General features: G+C 46.9%; 2 protein-coding genes and 2 long non-coding RNA genes across 6 annotated transcripts in view; 3 read left to right on the top strand and 1 right to left on the bottom strand.

The window, feature by feature from the left end:
• The window catches only part of LOC26533643 (uncharacterized), a 56,102-nt gene extending 50,626 nt beyond the window's left edge, over nucleotides 1–5,476 (top strand). The window contains exon 3 of the long non-coding RNA XR_001452646.2: nucleotides 5,334–5,476. This is a non-coding gene — a long non-coding RNA (uncharacterized lncRNA). The remainder of the gene's footprint in view (nucleotides 1–5,333) is intronic.
• Nucleotides 5,477–5,635: 159 nt separating this feature from the next.
• Nucleotides 5,636–9,086, top strand: LOC6902237 (E3 ubiquitin-protein ligase MARCH5). 2 transcript variants are annotated; one of them, XM_033383476.1, is made up of 2 exons: nucleotides 5,636–5,655; nucleotides 7,629–9,086. In XM_033383476.1, the coding sequence occupies exons 1-2, from the start codon at nucleotides 5,651–5,653 to the stop codon at nucleotides 8,887–8,889; spliced, it is 1,266 nt and encodes a 421-aa protein (XP_033239367.1). In that variant the 5' UTR covers nucleotides 5,636–5,650; the 3' UTR covers nucleotides 8,890–9,086. The 2 variants fall into 2 exon arrangements, with proteins under 2 accessions (XP_033239367.1, XP_002133764.2); XM_002133728.3 differs by lacking the exon at nucleotides 5,636–5,655 and adding an exon at nucleotides 7,341–7,484.
• On the bottom strand, nucleotides 5,734–6,966 carry LOC4815646 (uncharacterized). Of its 2 annotated transcripts, none has more exons than XM_001355619.4 (3): nucleotides 6,745–6,966; nucleotides 6,624–6,694; nucleotides 5,734–6,562 (listed from the first exon to the last, which is right to left on the bottom strand). In XM_001355619.4, the coding sequence occupies exon 3, from the start codon at nucleotides 6,525–6,527 to the stop codon at nucleotides 5,934–5,936; it is 594 nt and encodes a 197-aa protein (XP_001355655.1). In that variant the 5' UTR covers nucleotides 6,528–6,562; nucleotides 6,624–6,694; nucleotides 6,745–6,966; the 3' UTR covers nucleotides 5,734–5,933. The 2 variants fall into 2 exon arrangements, with proteins under 2 accessions (XP_001355655.1, XP_033239369.1); XM_033383478.1 differs by having other exon boundaries at nucleotides 6,624–6,688.
• Nucleotides 9,087–10,319: 1,233 nt separating the features above from the next.
• Nucleotides 10,320–11,461, top strand: LOC26533687 (uncharacterized). Its single transcript, XR_004470331.1, has 2 exons — nucleotides 10,320–11,048; nucleotides 11,110–11,461. It is a non-coding gene; the product is annotated as an uncharacterized lncRNA (long non-coding RNA).
• The last annotated feature ends 1,974 nt before the right edge of the window (nucleotides 11,462–13,435 follow it).

The following is a 13,435-nucleotide window of genomic DNA, read 5'->3' as shown; positions in this document are numbered from 1 at the left end:
TGATACCTTAAAGAGTTCCCATTCAGATCTCCAGATCGTCCACGAATTGCTCTACCGCTGAGAGGCGTCGCCGTGGCAGGAACGGAAAATTTAGCCCCGTTTTCGTACAAATATTTGGCTGTTTAAAAATAAAATAGACAATTTTCAAATAGAACCGAATGGAAATGGGGAAAAACTTAGCCGAGAGACACAAATGTATCTATGAGATGTCGCTGCCGCTGCCGCTGACAAATAGAATTCCATGCAAGTCTAAAAATACTTTTGAGGCAATGTTAGCTTTTGTCTTTCGCCTTCCTTTTTTTTTTGAGGAATTTCCCCCGGAGACACCGTTTCTCTATGTGCGGAGTGGAGTGGCGGGGAATGGCATGGAATGGAAAATTGTCCCCATAAATGTCGATTAATTTATGTGCGTCCTATGGTAACATGACATTTGGATGGCCGGCCGAGAATCGGTCGGTAGCTGCTAAATGGAAAGTTATATATGGGAAATGGGAAATGTGGAAGTGGCAGAAGCATCATCAGATTGCGGGCCTATCTATGACTGGGACTTGGACTGGGACTAGAACTGGGACTGGGACTCGGACTGTGACTGCGACTGCGACTGGCACTGCGTTGGCGGCCTTTGGCGACGTTTGACGATGGCGTTGTCAGCGTTCTGGGCGATTAGTCGCCTCAAAAATAGACCCAGACATGCGGAAGAGCAGAGCGAAGGCGCTCTGGGATGGGACGACGACGAAGACGACAGACGACGACGACGGACTGTTGCCGTGTGCTCGGTGCGGTTGTCAGGCGACATCTTCATCTCATCGCCGCATCGCATCGTCTCGCCCACTCGCCCACTCGCCTATCTCCCAAATTCTACTCTGGCTCTGGCTCTGCCTCTTTCCTGTCTGTTCTGTCTGCCCGTCCACCTAAAAATATTTCCCACTAATCCTACACAGAAAACTATTTCGGTGTTAATAATCTGCTTCCGCAATTCATCGCCTCTGTGGTTCCATGGCTAAGCTATGCGATCTGTCGCCTCCTCTGACGCCTGTCCCAGGCATCCATCCTGAGAGACACTCCTTCAGGGGGGGAGGTGGCTTGGGGGGGTGATTATTGTGGAATTTATTCCCGTATCGGATGGGGAGAGCTGGCTCTCAGGGTGTGGGTGAGCCATCTCTTAACTTTAAATGAGTATTTAGTGCTTATCGATATTGATTGCCACTAAGATCGGATCCCTACACCATCTATGTGCCCAATATTCACCGCTCTCCATTTCCTGCTCCCCTTCCCACCCCGTCCCAGACAAATGTAGTGCTGGTGGGCTTCCATCCGGTTCCGAGTGGGACTTGGCACCCACTTGAGAGCATTTGAGGCTTTCTTCGACTTTTAGCCGGGCCGCGTTAATTTATGTGCCGTATTTACACAGTCAGTGCCAAAGGTACTCGTACTGGTACACTTTTCTGCATCTCTCTTTCTCTGCAGCTATCTCCAGCTGGAGCCGTATCGTGCCGGGCCAATTTTCATGCAGTCATTCCTCATTCATTAAAGCGTCGTATGGAGCCGAGCAAGAATGAGAGACGGTGGGACTGTGCGACGGACAAAGAATGAAGCCGGAGAGAGGAAGACGGAGCTGGAAGATGGAAGATGACAGAGCCAAAGACAGAGCCAAAGACAGAGCCAAAGACTGAGCCAGAGACAGAGCCAGAGACAGAGCCAGAGACTGAGCCAGAGACAGAGACTTTTGGCATGGCATTAACCTGTAGAACTCCTTTCACTTTACATTCTAATTCCAAAAGTTCCAACAGTCGCATACCAAAAGCTTGTTGTGGAAGGAGCGGGGGGAATCCGACATTCTTCTCTTTTGTGACGGGGGGGGGAGGGAGGGGAGGGAAAAAACCTGAATACCTCTGCTGAATGCTAATGCTAATACTTTGTGCCCGGCCAATTCCCCCCACGGCGGCCTATGAAATATGCATGCAGAAACAGAAACAAAAACAAAAACAAAAGCCCAGATAAGAATTCCCAACTATAAAAACCAAAACTATCGATCGATGTTGAAAAACGCGGCCAAATCGATGGCACAAATTAAATATTTAATTGCCTCTGGCACTGCCTATGTCTATGCCTCTGCCATCGGAGTGATGTGCATTATTAAGTAACTTCCCGAAGCAAAGCACTGGACAACATCGGACCAGTACCGCCCTGGCGCTGGCCCTCGCCCTCTTCCAGTGCTGTGATGTAATTGATTCACCTTCCCGACCACAATTCACGATCTTAAAGATATAGCCTTGTGTGGCGATCCACCAAGAAAGACAGTGCCTATAGTACTTATTCCTTATGTGGCTATACAAAAGTTTAGTTTGGTCTTTAGTGTATTCCAGAATCATAGAGAATAAGTTCAGAACTATCTTAAGATAGGATCCAGTGTGCGGAGTAACGGCTGGATGGTACGTCGTTGATGTGAAGACTGAGAGCTAGAGAGAGGGAGACAGTGGTCGTTTCGGTATGAAACCATCTGGAAAAGGAAATAAACACTGTGTAAACCTCTATCCACTCCTATGTTTGCCCCCATCAGCCAAATTGTGTCTCCTCTCATGACAAGTGCAGGAAGAACAAGTACATAAGTCATGAGTATTAGCAGGGTCGCGGAACGTGTGGAATGGAATGGTAGCTGCCACGCGACAGACTAAGCTTTTCACCAACTAGGGCACAAGTGATAAGGTCTAAGGTAGGGGGAGAAGTCTGATAGAGGGCCCATAGATAGAGATAGAGAAAGAGAGAGAGTGAGGTGTGGCGATAGAGACAATATTTGGCTCTCCTGCCGAGTCTATACCCATTCAATCAATGCTTATTGAATTGAAGAATGCGTTGACAGCCCACAGTGGAGAAGAGTAGAGCATAGAGCAGGGGTAAGGGGTAAGGGGTAAGGGACCTGGAATAGTGGAGACCTGTATCAGGTGAGATAAGGTCAGTCCGAGCCCGATTTCGTGGTCGTGGGGAGAGGAAGAAGCAGCCAAGGGTGGACACATTTCGAAATGGTCTGGACATTGATATGATCTCCGGGGAAGTGGTATAAATACACCCAGTCGTGAGAGAGCCGTATATCAAAGTGCGTGGAGAGAGAGCAGAGAGAGAGAGAGAGCTCTGGATCAAGAGCTCTGGTCGATAGATAAGCCCTAAATGGCGGTCCACTCGAAGCAATTTCGTGCCAAAAAGCGATTAATCATCTCTTCCATACAATGGCGTTCGTCGTCTGTTTGGACAATAGCAATAGCCAGAACAAGAGTCAAAATTCGATGTTTGGCCAGAGTTAGATTAACATAACCGATGTGGATGTGGATGTGGATGTAGATGTCGATGGCGATGGCGATGTCTGATGGTGTCCATGCGGGTCATGGGAAATGGTCGGAGCGGTTCCCGGACAAAGTACAAAGGCAACTCCATGGAGCTTGTCTAGATTCTGTATTGTTGTACATTTGAAGCAGCTGGATGCGGCAAACGCTGAAGAACCCCGCCACCAGCCATCAACTCTCAAGTGCCACTTGGGGCAGAAGCACAGAGCAAGCGTGTGGGGTACAGTGGGTGTTGCTGTTGCTGTTGCTTTTGCTTTTGCTGCTGTATACAAATTCCCTTAATCATCGCCATAGAGTAATAAATCTAAATTCCACGCAAAAACCAATCAACTCCTAGCAGAGCAGAGGATAGTCCAGAACTCACGAGAGCGGGTCAGAGGGCTTCGGGGATCGAAGTTATTGATACCCTTGCGGTATTATTCTATATACGATATGTACATAGGTAAAGTCAATGTACACCTGATGCCATATAGTTGATATAGATGTTCAATGCTACTGAAGATCTCTTCATTAGACCTGACAAGTTGTTCTTCCCTACTTTTGCATTTGGTTTCAGTACCCGTCAAGGGATTCATTCCATCCCATTCATGAGCTCGTTAGTTGACCAAAACTTAACCAAACATTCAGCTTTCAGAGTCCCAGAGCCCAGGTGGCAGCTCCCTGATCTGTAATGCGCTTTCAATGCCAAGACTTAGGCCTAGGCACGGACCCAAAAAAAAACTGAAATAAAACAATAACCAAAAAGATCTCAGACACAGACAATGCCAGCCAATTACCAGCGATAACACAAATATTTCTGTAACAACCAGTTCTCTGCTTCACTTCAGTTTCGATTTCAGTTTCAGTTTCGTCTGTCGGTCTGTCAGTCTGTCAGTCGGCAGTCTGTCAAGAAATTAGCACGTAACTTCGGCTCTAACCTCAACCAAAGACCCCACCCCACCCCACTCCACCCCACTAAGTCATAAAAATAACAATGAACAAGACACAAGACAGGGTCCAAAAATGTACAACTGTTTTTCGGTTGTCATGCTCATTGAGCACGCTTGAACGCCACAGCATTGGGTGGGCAGTAGGTGGAGCTGTGGGGCTGGGGCTGTGGCTGGGGCTGTGGCTGGGTCTGGGGCTGGGCACGCTTAAGACAACGGGGAGGTACCTCTAGTGGCTCCTCTGGTAGCGGTAACCGAGCTTAGGCCGTGCGTGCCCATACTTACCTACGATTTGTTGACATTAGGTCTTAAAATTTATGAGTTCTTATTGTCAACGGCTGGCGGATGCCAATGCTGATGCCTGCCATGGAATGGGGATATGGTTTGAGGATGGGGCTGGAGTTGGAGTTGGGGGCAACGGTTCGTGGTGACTTTGGACAAAAGACGAGGGCGTGGCAAATTGGATTTCGGCTATTTAATGCCTGCCACAATCGACGGTATGGGGAACCAATGAAGACACCACTAACAACAGCTAAATTGTCAATTTAATATTGGCCTCTCTTCAGCTTCGTTGGAAACTTTTGGGTTTTCACAGATCACAGATCTATGGAAAGTTTCGGCAGTAATTATTATTATTTTCTGGTATATTGTCTGCAACTTACAGTGACTATGGAACTATAAGTTCAGACTGAAAAAGCTGACAAATGTGTGTGTATTTCATAAGTAATTCTCAGGCTCCCTTCCGCTTCCTCATAGGATGAAACCGATAACGCCTGAACCCGATCTGAACATAAATATAGACAGGATAACAACAAATTGTTGAATTTTGGCTATTTGAACACCGGGTTATCGAACAGAGCTGATGCTGGAGCAGTGCGCTTTTGAATGCTTACATTACATAGATCAAGTTTTGATATACCTACTTATAGAATTCGTATACCCGTGCCTTCAGCTTTTCCCACATTTAAATTCTTCTGTTTTGTATCTCTTAAAGTATCCTTTTATTCGTTGAAGTATTCCTTTGTTGAATTTCCTTTGTTTATCATTCACTTAACTAATATCATTGCAGAAAGGCTTCTTGAAGAGAATGACTTGAAAGACTGACCTCCAATCACTGAAGGAAGAGCCTGAAAATATCGACTCGAATAAACCAAAGTGTGGAATCTCAGTAAGGATATCTGCCAGATCAAAAAGACTTGTTCATAGTTGCACGTGATCCCTCCTTGCAGTCCTTGTGGAACACAAAATGTGTGTTTAACAGCCACTAAAAACTATGTTAAGCCCATTCTATAAAGCAGCAACAAGGTAGTGTTATTGTGAGGAATTTTTGTGGAACTGGGACTCCGTTGAAACCTATTGGACGTGCCCTCAACACACCATCGCAGAATGGGGTAAGCTTTGGGCCAAACTACGCGATTTTCCATAGCCCGGAAATATCCTTATACATTTTCAATGGCTTAGTGACAAGGTTGTGGTTAATTTCGTTCTTTAATATTGCAGCTAATTACTCAAAAAATTTGTTAACACCCTGGCTCGTCCAAGGTCGAGTGACTAAGGGTCCGAAGGAAAATAAATAAATAATCGCCGAGTCGCTCCGTGAAGCGCACTTGGAAATCGAGGGATGGTTGAGTGCGGAATATCTGATTAATTGTTTGGTGTTTCTGGGAGTTTACTTTTCGCCGGCGACGGCCAGGGCGGTAAGGAAGAAGAAGCCCGACCAGCTGATGTAGGTAATGGGCTGGCCGGTTCCCTCGGAGACATTCTCCTCGAAGAAGGCGGCGCCGAACTTGGCCATGAAGGCCAGAAAGGCCATGCCGCCCAGATTCCAGCTGCTCTCGTTGAGCGCCAAGTAGACCATCGACGTAATATTACCCAGTACGGTCAGGGTCTTGAGAGCGTCGATGACGCTTCCGTTTTCGTCGTTGTCCTTGGCCCAGCCTATGATCACGCTGACCGCCAACGGGACGATGAACAGGCCGTGGCCCAGGGCAAGGTTGTTGCTGTCGGCCCCCATGAACAGATCCACATTGACCAGCGGCAGCGGCACGATCTCCATGAGGGCGTTGGTGGCGTCGTTGGCCTTGGTGGTGTTCTCATCGCCTGACACGGTGGCCACCAGGCCCAGCAGTCCATGGCAAAAGCCGACCACACAGGCCGTGAACGCGTACGGATGCTCCTGGGGCCCGATCTGGTAGAATCCAAATCCAGTGGCGCCGCACAGCAGGAGGTTCATCACACCAGTCACAGCGCTGTTGTCCGACATCTTTGCCCGCGTTTGGTTATTCAATCGATGATTTGCTATTTGGGAAATCGACTTAGCCTTCGGGATCGCTAGATGATTGGGTGGCTGATGGCTTACCCAACTGCTCTGCCGATTGGCTCTCTCAGGGGCGGCTTGATCTGCTGCTGTGCCCAACTTCTGTCCTGATCCTGTGAATTGTAATCTCAGCTCTTTGTTTAAGCAGATGATGGGGGCTTACCTTTCTGCTTTCTGCTATCTGCTTGCTAAATTGTTGTATCTCTTTGGCCTGCTAGTGCTCAACGAACCCCAAAAGCAAGGACCGTAGGAAAATATAAATGTTGAATCGAAAAAATTTGATTTTATGACACCTCAGTTTTACTGGAGAATCTGTCGACCGAAACGTTGAACGAGCTGTGCTGCTATGCCTGACTCCTGTGGCTTTGCTGCCAGAATGAAAAGAATTAGTCAAAGGCAAAGTCAAGGCTTGCTGCCATTGGACAAAAAGGGACTCTACTCCGACTCTGACTCGGCCGGACTCTGGCTTGCCACTTACTGGCACTTGTACTTGTACTTGTAAATCATTAATTTTAAATACAGCTATTAGTGGCTCTATCAAGTCCCATTCATTATATATTGTTGCAAATATTGACATAAAATCTTTGTGATTTATGGAAAGTTTATGCTAATGTTTTGTGGAGAGAAAGAGAGTTTGTTGTGGCGATAGTCCGGTGCAAGCTATTTTATTTGAACATAAAAGGTCCTACTAATAGGTCGATAACAAAACGAAATCACATCAAGCAGGCGTTGCGACAAACGCCATATATTCGAGTAAGGGCCAGTGCTAGTTTGGGCTCCGGATTCATTTGCATCGTGGAGTTCGTCGTGTGATTGTTATAAATTTTGGAAACACAATTCGTTAGGAAATTCACACCGATATACATAGAAATAATATTGAGCAGAGTGTTGCCTTAAACGGATGTTAGTACTCGGTTTTGTATTCATTCTGGTCGATCTATCACTGCCATACACGTACTCTGCCGTATACGGTCAATATATTCGAGAGTCCTAGAACCAGGAATCAAAAATACTCGGTTAACTCTTTTTTTTTTTGTTTGCTTTCAGCGGCTCTGTTTCGAATTTGCAGACTTTGGCACTTAGTTGTGGTGTAATGGAGGACTTTCCAGATGAGATGATGTCCACTGGCGACGGGCAGGGCGACGCCACCTCGCAGGAGTCTTTGCCCAGCTCCGGGGACGATTCGGGGCAACTTTCGCAGCACCATTCGGAGGGGCCGGAAAACCAGGACGAAGATCGCACTTGCTGGATATGCTTTGCCAGCGAGGGAGAGAACCGCCGCGCCCTGTGGGTGCAGCCGTGCCAGTGCCGCGGCACTACAAAGTGGGTGCACCAGAGCTGCCTCTACCGCTGGATCGACGAGAAGCAGAAGGGCAACATCCGGCGCATTGTCGTCTGCCAGCAGTGTCTGACTGAGTACCTGATAATCTTCCCACCGATGGCCCGCCTGGCCTCGGTCCTCGACTTCGCCGAGCGCATGGTCCGCCGCACCAGTCCCTATTTGGTGGCGACCATTTTCTTCGGCTCCATCTACTGGTCGGCCATCACATTTGGCGCCATCACTGTGGTCCAGGTCATGGGCAATCAGCGCGGGTTCGTGCTCATCGAGAACGCGAACACGCTGGCTCTAGCCACCGGTCTGCCCCTGATTCCCATGGCTCTGGTCGTCTCGCGACTCATACGCTGGGAGGACGCCACGCTGAACTTCATACGCAGACGCCGCAACATATTTCGCAAGCTGCCGCTCCTGAGCTGGTGCTACGGCAGCATTCCCGAGTCCGAGGACGAACTGGCCGTTGCGGACACTTCTTCGGCCGTCCCATTCAACATGGAGCCCCTGTACATTGCTCGGGTCTGCGCCGGCGCCCTTGTGCTGCCCACCTTCGCCACCATGGTCGGAGGCATGTTCTTCAGGAGTGTGGAAGACTCCCTGCACCGCAACCTGCTCGGCGGTGCCACCTACATTGCGGTCAAAGGCCTCCTCAACATCTATCTCCGTCAGAAACTCTACTTGCGCCGGCGCCGCCGCATCATATACGACTACACCGAAGAGAATCTTCGCCTCTACGGGGGCAACCAGCCCGATGGCACGTCGGCGGCACAGGCTGGAGCCGGACTACTTCGCCAGGATGCCGGCGTTGAGTACGATTTCAGCACCGATTCATATGAAACTGACGACTCCGATGTAGACGATGGTTCTGATCAATCGATTGCCGGCGACTCCGAACCGAACGTGGAGTACTATCGCCTAGTTTTTCAAGGCTCGTGGAGTTCATCATCTTCATGGCCATTACTCCGTCAGATTTAGAAGCGAAGCGAAAGTAGGCAAATTTTCATACATTGGAAGGGGGGGTGGGGGGTACATCTAAATTTGTATTCATCGCAGTAAATCGTTCCTTATTCGTCACTTAATTATTTATGTATGCTCTTATGTGACTTAAGGGTCTTGTGCAACACTTCTATAAGAACAAGAGCCATGCAATTAAAGAGACCCGATATCACGAATCTTTGGTGCTATTGGAAGAGGGAAAGAAGGGTGCGTGACTGTCCTCCGATCTCTAAAACTATCCGATGACATGAAAAGTTTCCGTACGCCTTGGTCGGACCTAGAGGCAAAAGCTTTTCGCGGTGCCTGAAAGTAGACCCTACGTTTTCGTGCTGCCGCCATGGCAGGCCCGCAACGTCTTGGCATTTATCTTGACCAACATTACTAGCCCCCAACTCAACGCCAAGTGTACTCCAAATATGTGTATTAGCATATATATTACCTTGAATATGAGCAGGTTCGTTTAGAAACCAATCGGCTAAGATTGCAGAATGCTATGCTCGGCAGTGGCTTACAAGTTCGAGCTTGAAAGCCTCCACTCGGCAGTGTCCCATCAGCGAGCTTCTGACATGCAGCGCATGTTTCAACAATGGAAGGCTGACGTTTGTTGAGTGACCTTTCGAGTCGTCTCTTCAGCACTATATGAACATACATATGCGTAAACGATTAAAAAATGCTTAATTTAATACAACAATTATATAGCACTCCAATATATAGCACGCCATAAAGTATAACCAACACTGTCTTTTGCAGGTGGCACGTCTCGAGGTCCTGTTAGTCGCACTGCAAATCGTACAAGTTGCAGTCGTCAGAGGCCGCATGGAGGAGGACATAGAACTCATAGTACAAAAGTGATACGAGGATGCAGACAATGAGCCAGAATGTCACGCGCCCCACGGTCCAGATTGGATCAGGCTTAGGTGCCTTTTCATCGATGTGAGGAGACTTTCCAGTCCACCGGCGCATCGTTGCCCGATTCTTGCCCATTGTACCTGAAGCTCGACTTCCTAAAACTCTTCCTATGGAATTTGTAGCCAGCCGAAAACTATAATTGAGTATATTTTCTCAGGCAACTTGATAGGGTCTAAGAATAATGATATGTATGGTGAAGTCAGTCATGGCTTATAAGCTTATACAAAGGCTACAAAATGCGTTCTTTGTGAATGTATTACAAGTGGATATTGGACTGTGGGTATTCGATGGGGCATGTATGTTATACGAACGAGTTAACGAAGCTTAGGAATTGAAAAACAAACATTTTGTGTTCGACCCCTTTGTGGTAGTACTGTTAAGCGAATCTGAATTTTTGAGATCTTTGCATATACATACATATATCTCGTTTGTTCATCCGATTTCAGATTTTGGAATACGGTAAACATTGTGTTTGCCGTATGCCCAAGTAACAGTTCTATTTCTCAGTTAAAATCAGTTTATTTCACATTCAGTTTAATGTCAAAACTACACACATCTTTCATTATTCTAAGTTCAGCTAAAACAACAAACAAAATTTTTCGATAGGAAACGGGTTGGAAAATACAATATTTGTGATTGGGTTTGGGACTTTGTGTTGGGCCCTCCTGGTGGCAAAGGGCCTGCTGCACTGGATGCTTCTTCGATGTGGGCTTAGGCGTGGTCGCAGGCACTGGTACTGCCTTGACTGGAGTCTAAGCCGAAGTCGATACCGGACCCGTAGTGACGGAGTCCTGTGCAACTGTTTCTGGTCGCTTGGGCCAGAGAACTGACAATGGACACGACGAAATATCAGACCATTTCCATCACAAACGTCATCACAGTGAGGCCACCAGGCCCCGATGCTCAGTGATAAAGATGACGGCCTTGCTGATCAGCTCCAAAGAATGTACTGAATGCCACACGGAAATGGTCGTAGCTGAAGCTTTCCAGTTAGAAAAAGAAATTCGGAATGTTTGCTCAGGGCGGGATGCCAAAGAGGCTCTCCAACACGATGCTCTCCAACACGTGCTCCAGAAACAGCTTGAGGGTCTTCCATATCTTCTTGGCGTTCAAACCCTGCATCGTCGGGATCGTAGCCGGAGAGTCGGGCCATGAAGTAACGCATCATCCGAGCCTATGATGTCATCTGGATATGTATGTCCATCGATGTCGTTGGGGCCGTACTGAAGGTAAGTGAAGGAAATGCCACTTTATGATGCACTCTGCACTCATCCGTTCAATCTTTCACAGGTCCTGCAGAGGCCACAGTGTACTTCACATCAGCAGCAGCTGTTGTTAAGATACAAGTACAGAATCGACGCCTCCTTCTGACGATGACTCTACTCGACTTCCTGAGAGTGGGTAGATCTGTGAAACAGAAAAATTCAAAGAGGACTCTCTCGATTCATATCATGGGAGTCATTGCTGTGATGCTTCTGAATGAGCAGCAATTTGTTGCAGGTCCCTCAGTTTCAGTTTGGTGCAGTATGGTTGAAAACGCTGGAAGGACTGGAGCATTATTGTTGGACGATGCTGTACTAGTCGTGAATAATTGAATACCACGGCAATATTGATAATATACAATATATTTAGCATACACTTTTGTTTTCATATATATTTTTTAAGATACTCTTAGTATGTTCCAAGCATTGGTTTCCGCTAAGTTCATTCTTCAAATGTTATCATAAATAGTGGGTTCTTTGCAAATTAGAGTAAATGTACGCAAATTCCCTTGCCTATCCTTTTGTTGAAATTTTGTTTCAAGCGACGTGAACGGACTGGACCATCAAGGATTCCGATCTTTTAGTTTGTGGCCAAAGTCGAGCAACGAAGCCAGCAGTAGAGTTATCATTGGACACAATGTGTTCTAGGGATTATAGTCCGAGCAGTCCTAAATTCCTCAATAGTCTAGGCCTAGTCCTAAAGTTCCGTTTGGGTGTTGCCGGATCGATACTGCATCCACGTTCACATGCATTGCGCCAGCAGCGGGCGATGTACTACGTGCCTCGCAGGTGCATAGATTACCGACATCGTCTTCAATCCCGCACCATGCTTTACCCCATCGCCTTTGACCGGGTAAGTTTTCCTTCTTTTCTCCTCCTCTATTCATGTTATTCATTTATTGACCGAGACCCTCTCTGGCCACTAACTGCTATGGATCGATTATCTCCTCTTACCACGCCAGATAAATTTATGAAGTTATTATTTACTCATTTACTTTATTAAACTCTTCCTTTCATTTTAGCAGGTCGCCCCTTGCGGTGTTCAAGTGAGTGATCAGGAGCTCCCCCCTTCTGGCCAACCGGTTCATATGAGCGAGTGTGCGCTCAATGACGGCGCCTGACCGGCTGACATCGCCAAGTACCCGCCAAGGGGTACGATGACAGGATCGTATCCCAGCAGGACATAAGCGCACCCCTTGAATGATCAGAGCCTAGCAAGCTATCGTCATCCTTCGACCTGGCCTTCGAGATCATGGACTATTACGAACAAGCGAGGGGCCACGAGGGCTACTAGATTCTAGATAGATATCGTTGTTGTTAGGTTTAAGGATATACGTGTCCATTCATTTAGATAGTAGATACAAATGTTTGCCACTTGTTTATTTATACTAAGCTAAGTTTTGATGAATAAAAATATTGAACAATCATTCTTTCTGTATCCTGTATGGGGGAAACGATACCGATTACAAAAAGGCGTACCACGCTCAGATCGGTTCACAAATAGCGGTGAAAACTGCATATTTTTAATTGGGAAAAATGTCCTTGATCCTTGACAAGGACTCCATCAAATCAGGGACATTTTTTCGGTAGCAGAAAGCCATCGGGCGCCCAGATTGGCCCACAAATAGCCGAAAAACTAAATATGTATGGTTGTGTTTGTTGGAGTCCTTACCAAAGGATCAAGGATATTTTTCTGATCACGGAAGGCCATGGCACGCCCCAATCGGGCTTCAGGTAAGAGAGAAAACAAGATATATGAATGTATGTATATGTCTTGAGAAAGTATCCTTGATCCTTAATAAGAACTCCATCAAATCAGGTACATTTTTACAACCACAGGAAGCCATCGCTCGTCCCGATTGGGTCGAGAAAACAAAATATGTGTGGTTGTGTTTGTTAGAGTTCTTACCAAAGGATCAAGGGCGGGGGGGGGGGGGGCATGGCACGCCCCCGTAAGGGACACACAAGATACATACATATGTATGTACATATATAGGTCTGGAGAAAATATCCATGATCCTTGGTCCTTGATAAGGAATGCATTGGATCAAGGAAGCTATTACGAACACAGGAAACCGTCGCACCGCCTATGTCGGGCCACAAATAACGGAGAAAATAACAAGAACAACAACCCTCAATCTGCGAACGCCTATGGGCAAAAAAAAGAATTTCGAAACTGGGATACCAGGCGATCAGAAATCAGAAGAAGGTCGCTGTGTTTTTTTTTAATTTTTTTAGTTTTATTTTAAGTAAAAACAATGCAAATCATAAATAATAGTTCCCGTTTTTAGCCATTCCAGCGGCCAAAGAAAATATGAAAAACCATTGCATACTTTTGGGGCGACAACGGAAAA

This window comes from Drosophila pseudoobscura, chromosome X, assembly GCF_009870125.1.
Source record: "Drosophila pseudoobscura strain MV-25-SWS-2005 chromosome X, UCI_Dpse_MV25, whole genome shotgun sequence".
Classification (NCBI taxonomy): Eukaryota; Metazoa; Arthropoda; class Insecta; order Diptera; family Drosophilidae; genus Drosophila; species Drosophila pseudoobscura.
This window is presented reverse-complemented; position numbering and strand designations above follow the sequence as displayed.

Coding starts and splice junctions, on each gene's coding strand:
- LOC4815646 (XM_001355619.4), bottom strand. CDS start 6,527: ATGTCGGACAACAGCGCTGTGACTGGTGTGATGAACCTCCTGCTGTGC.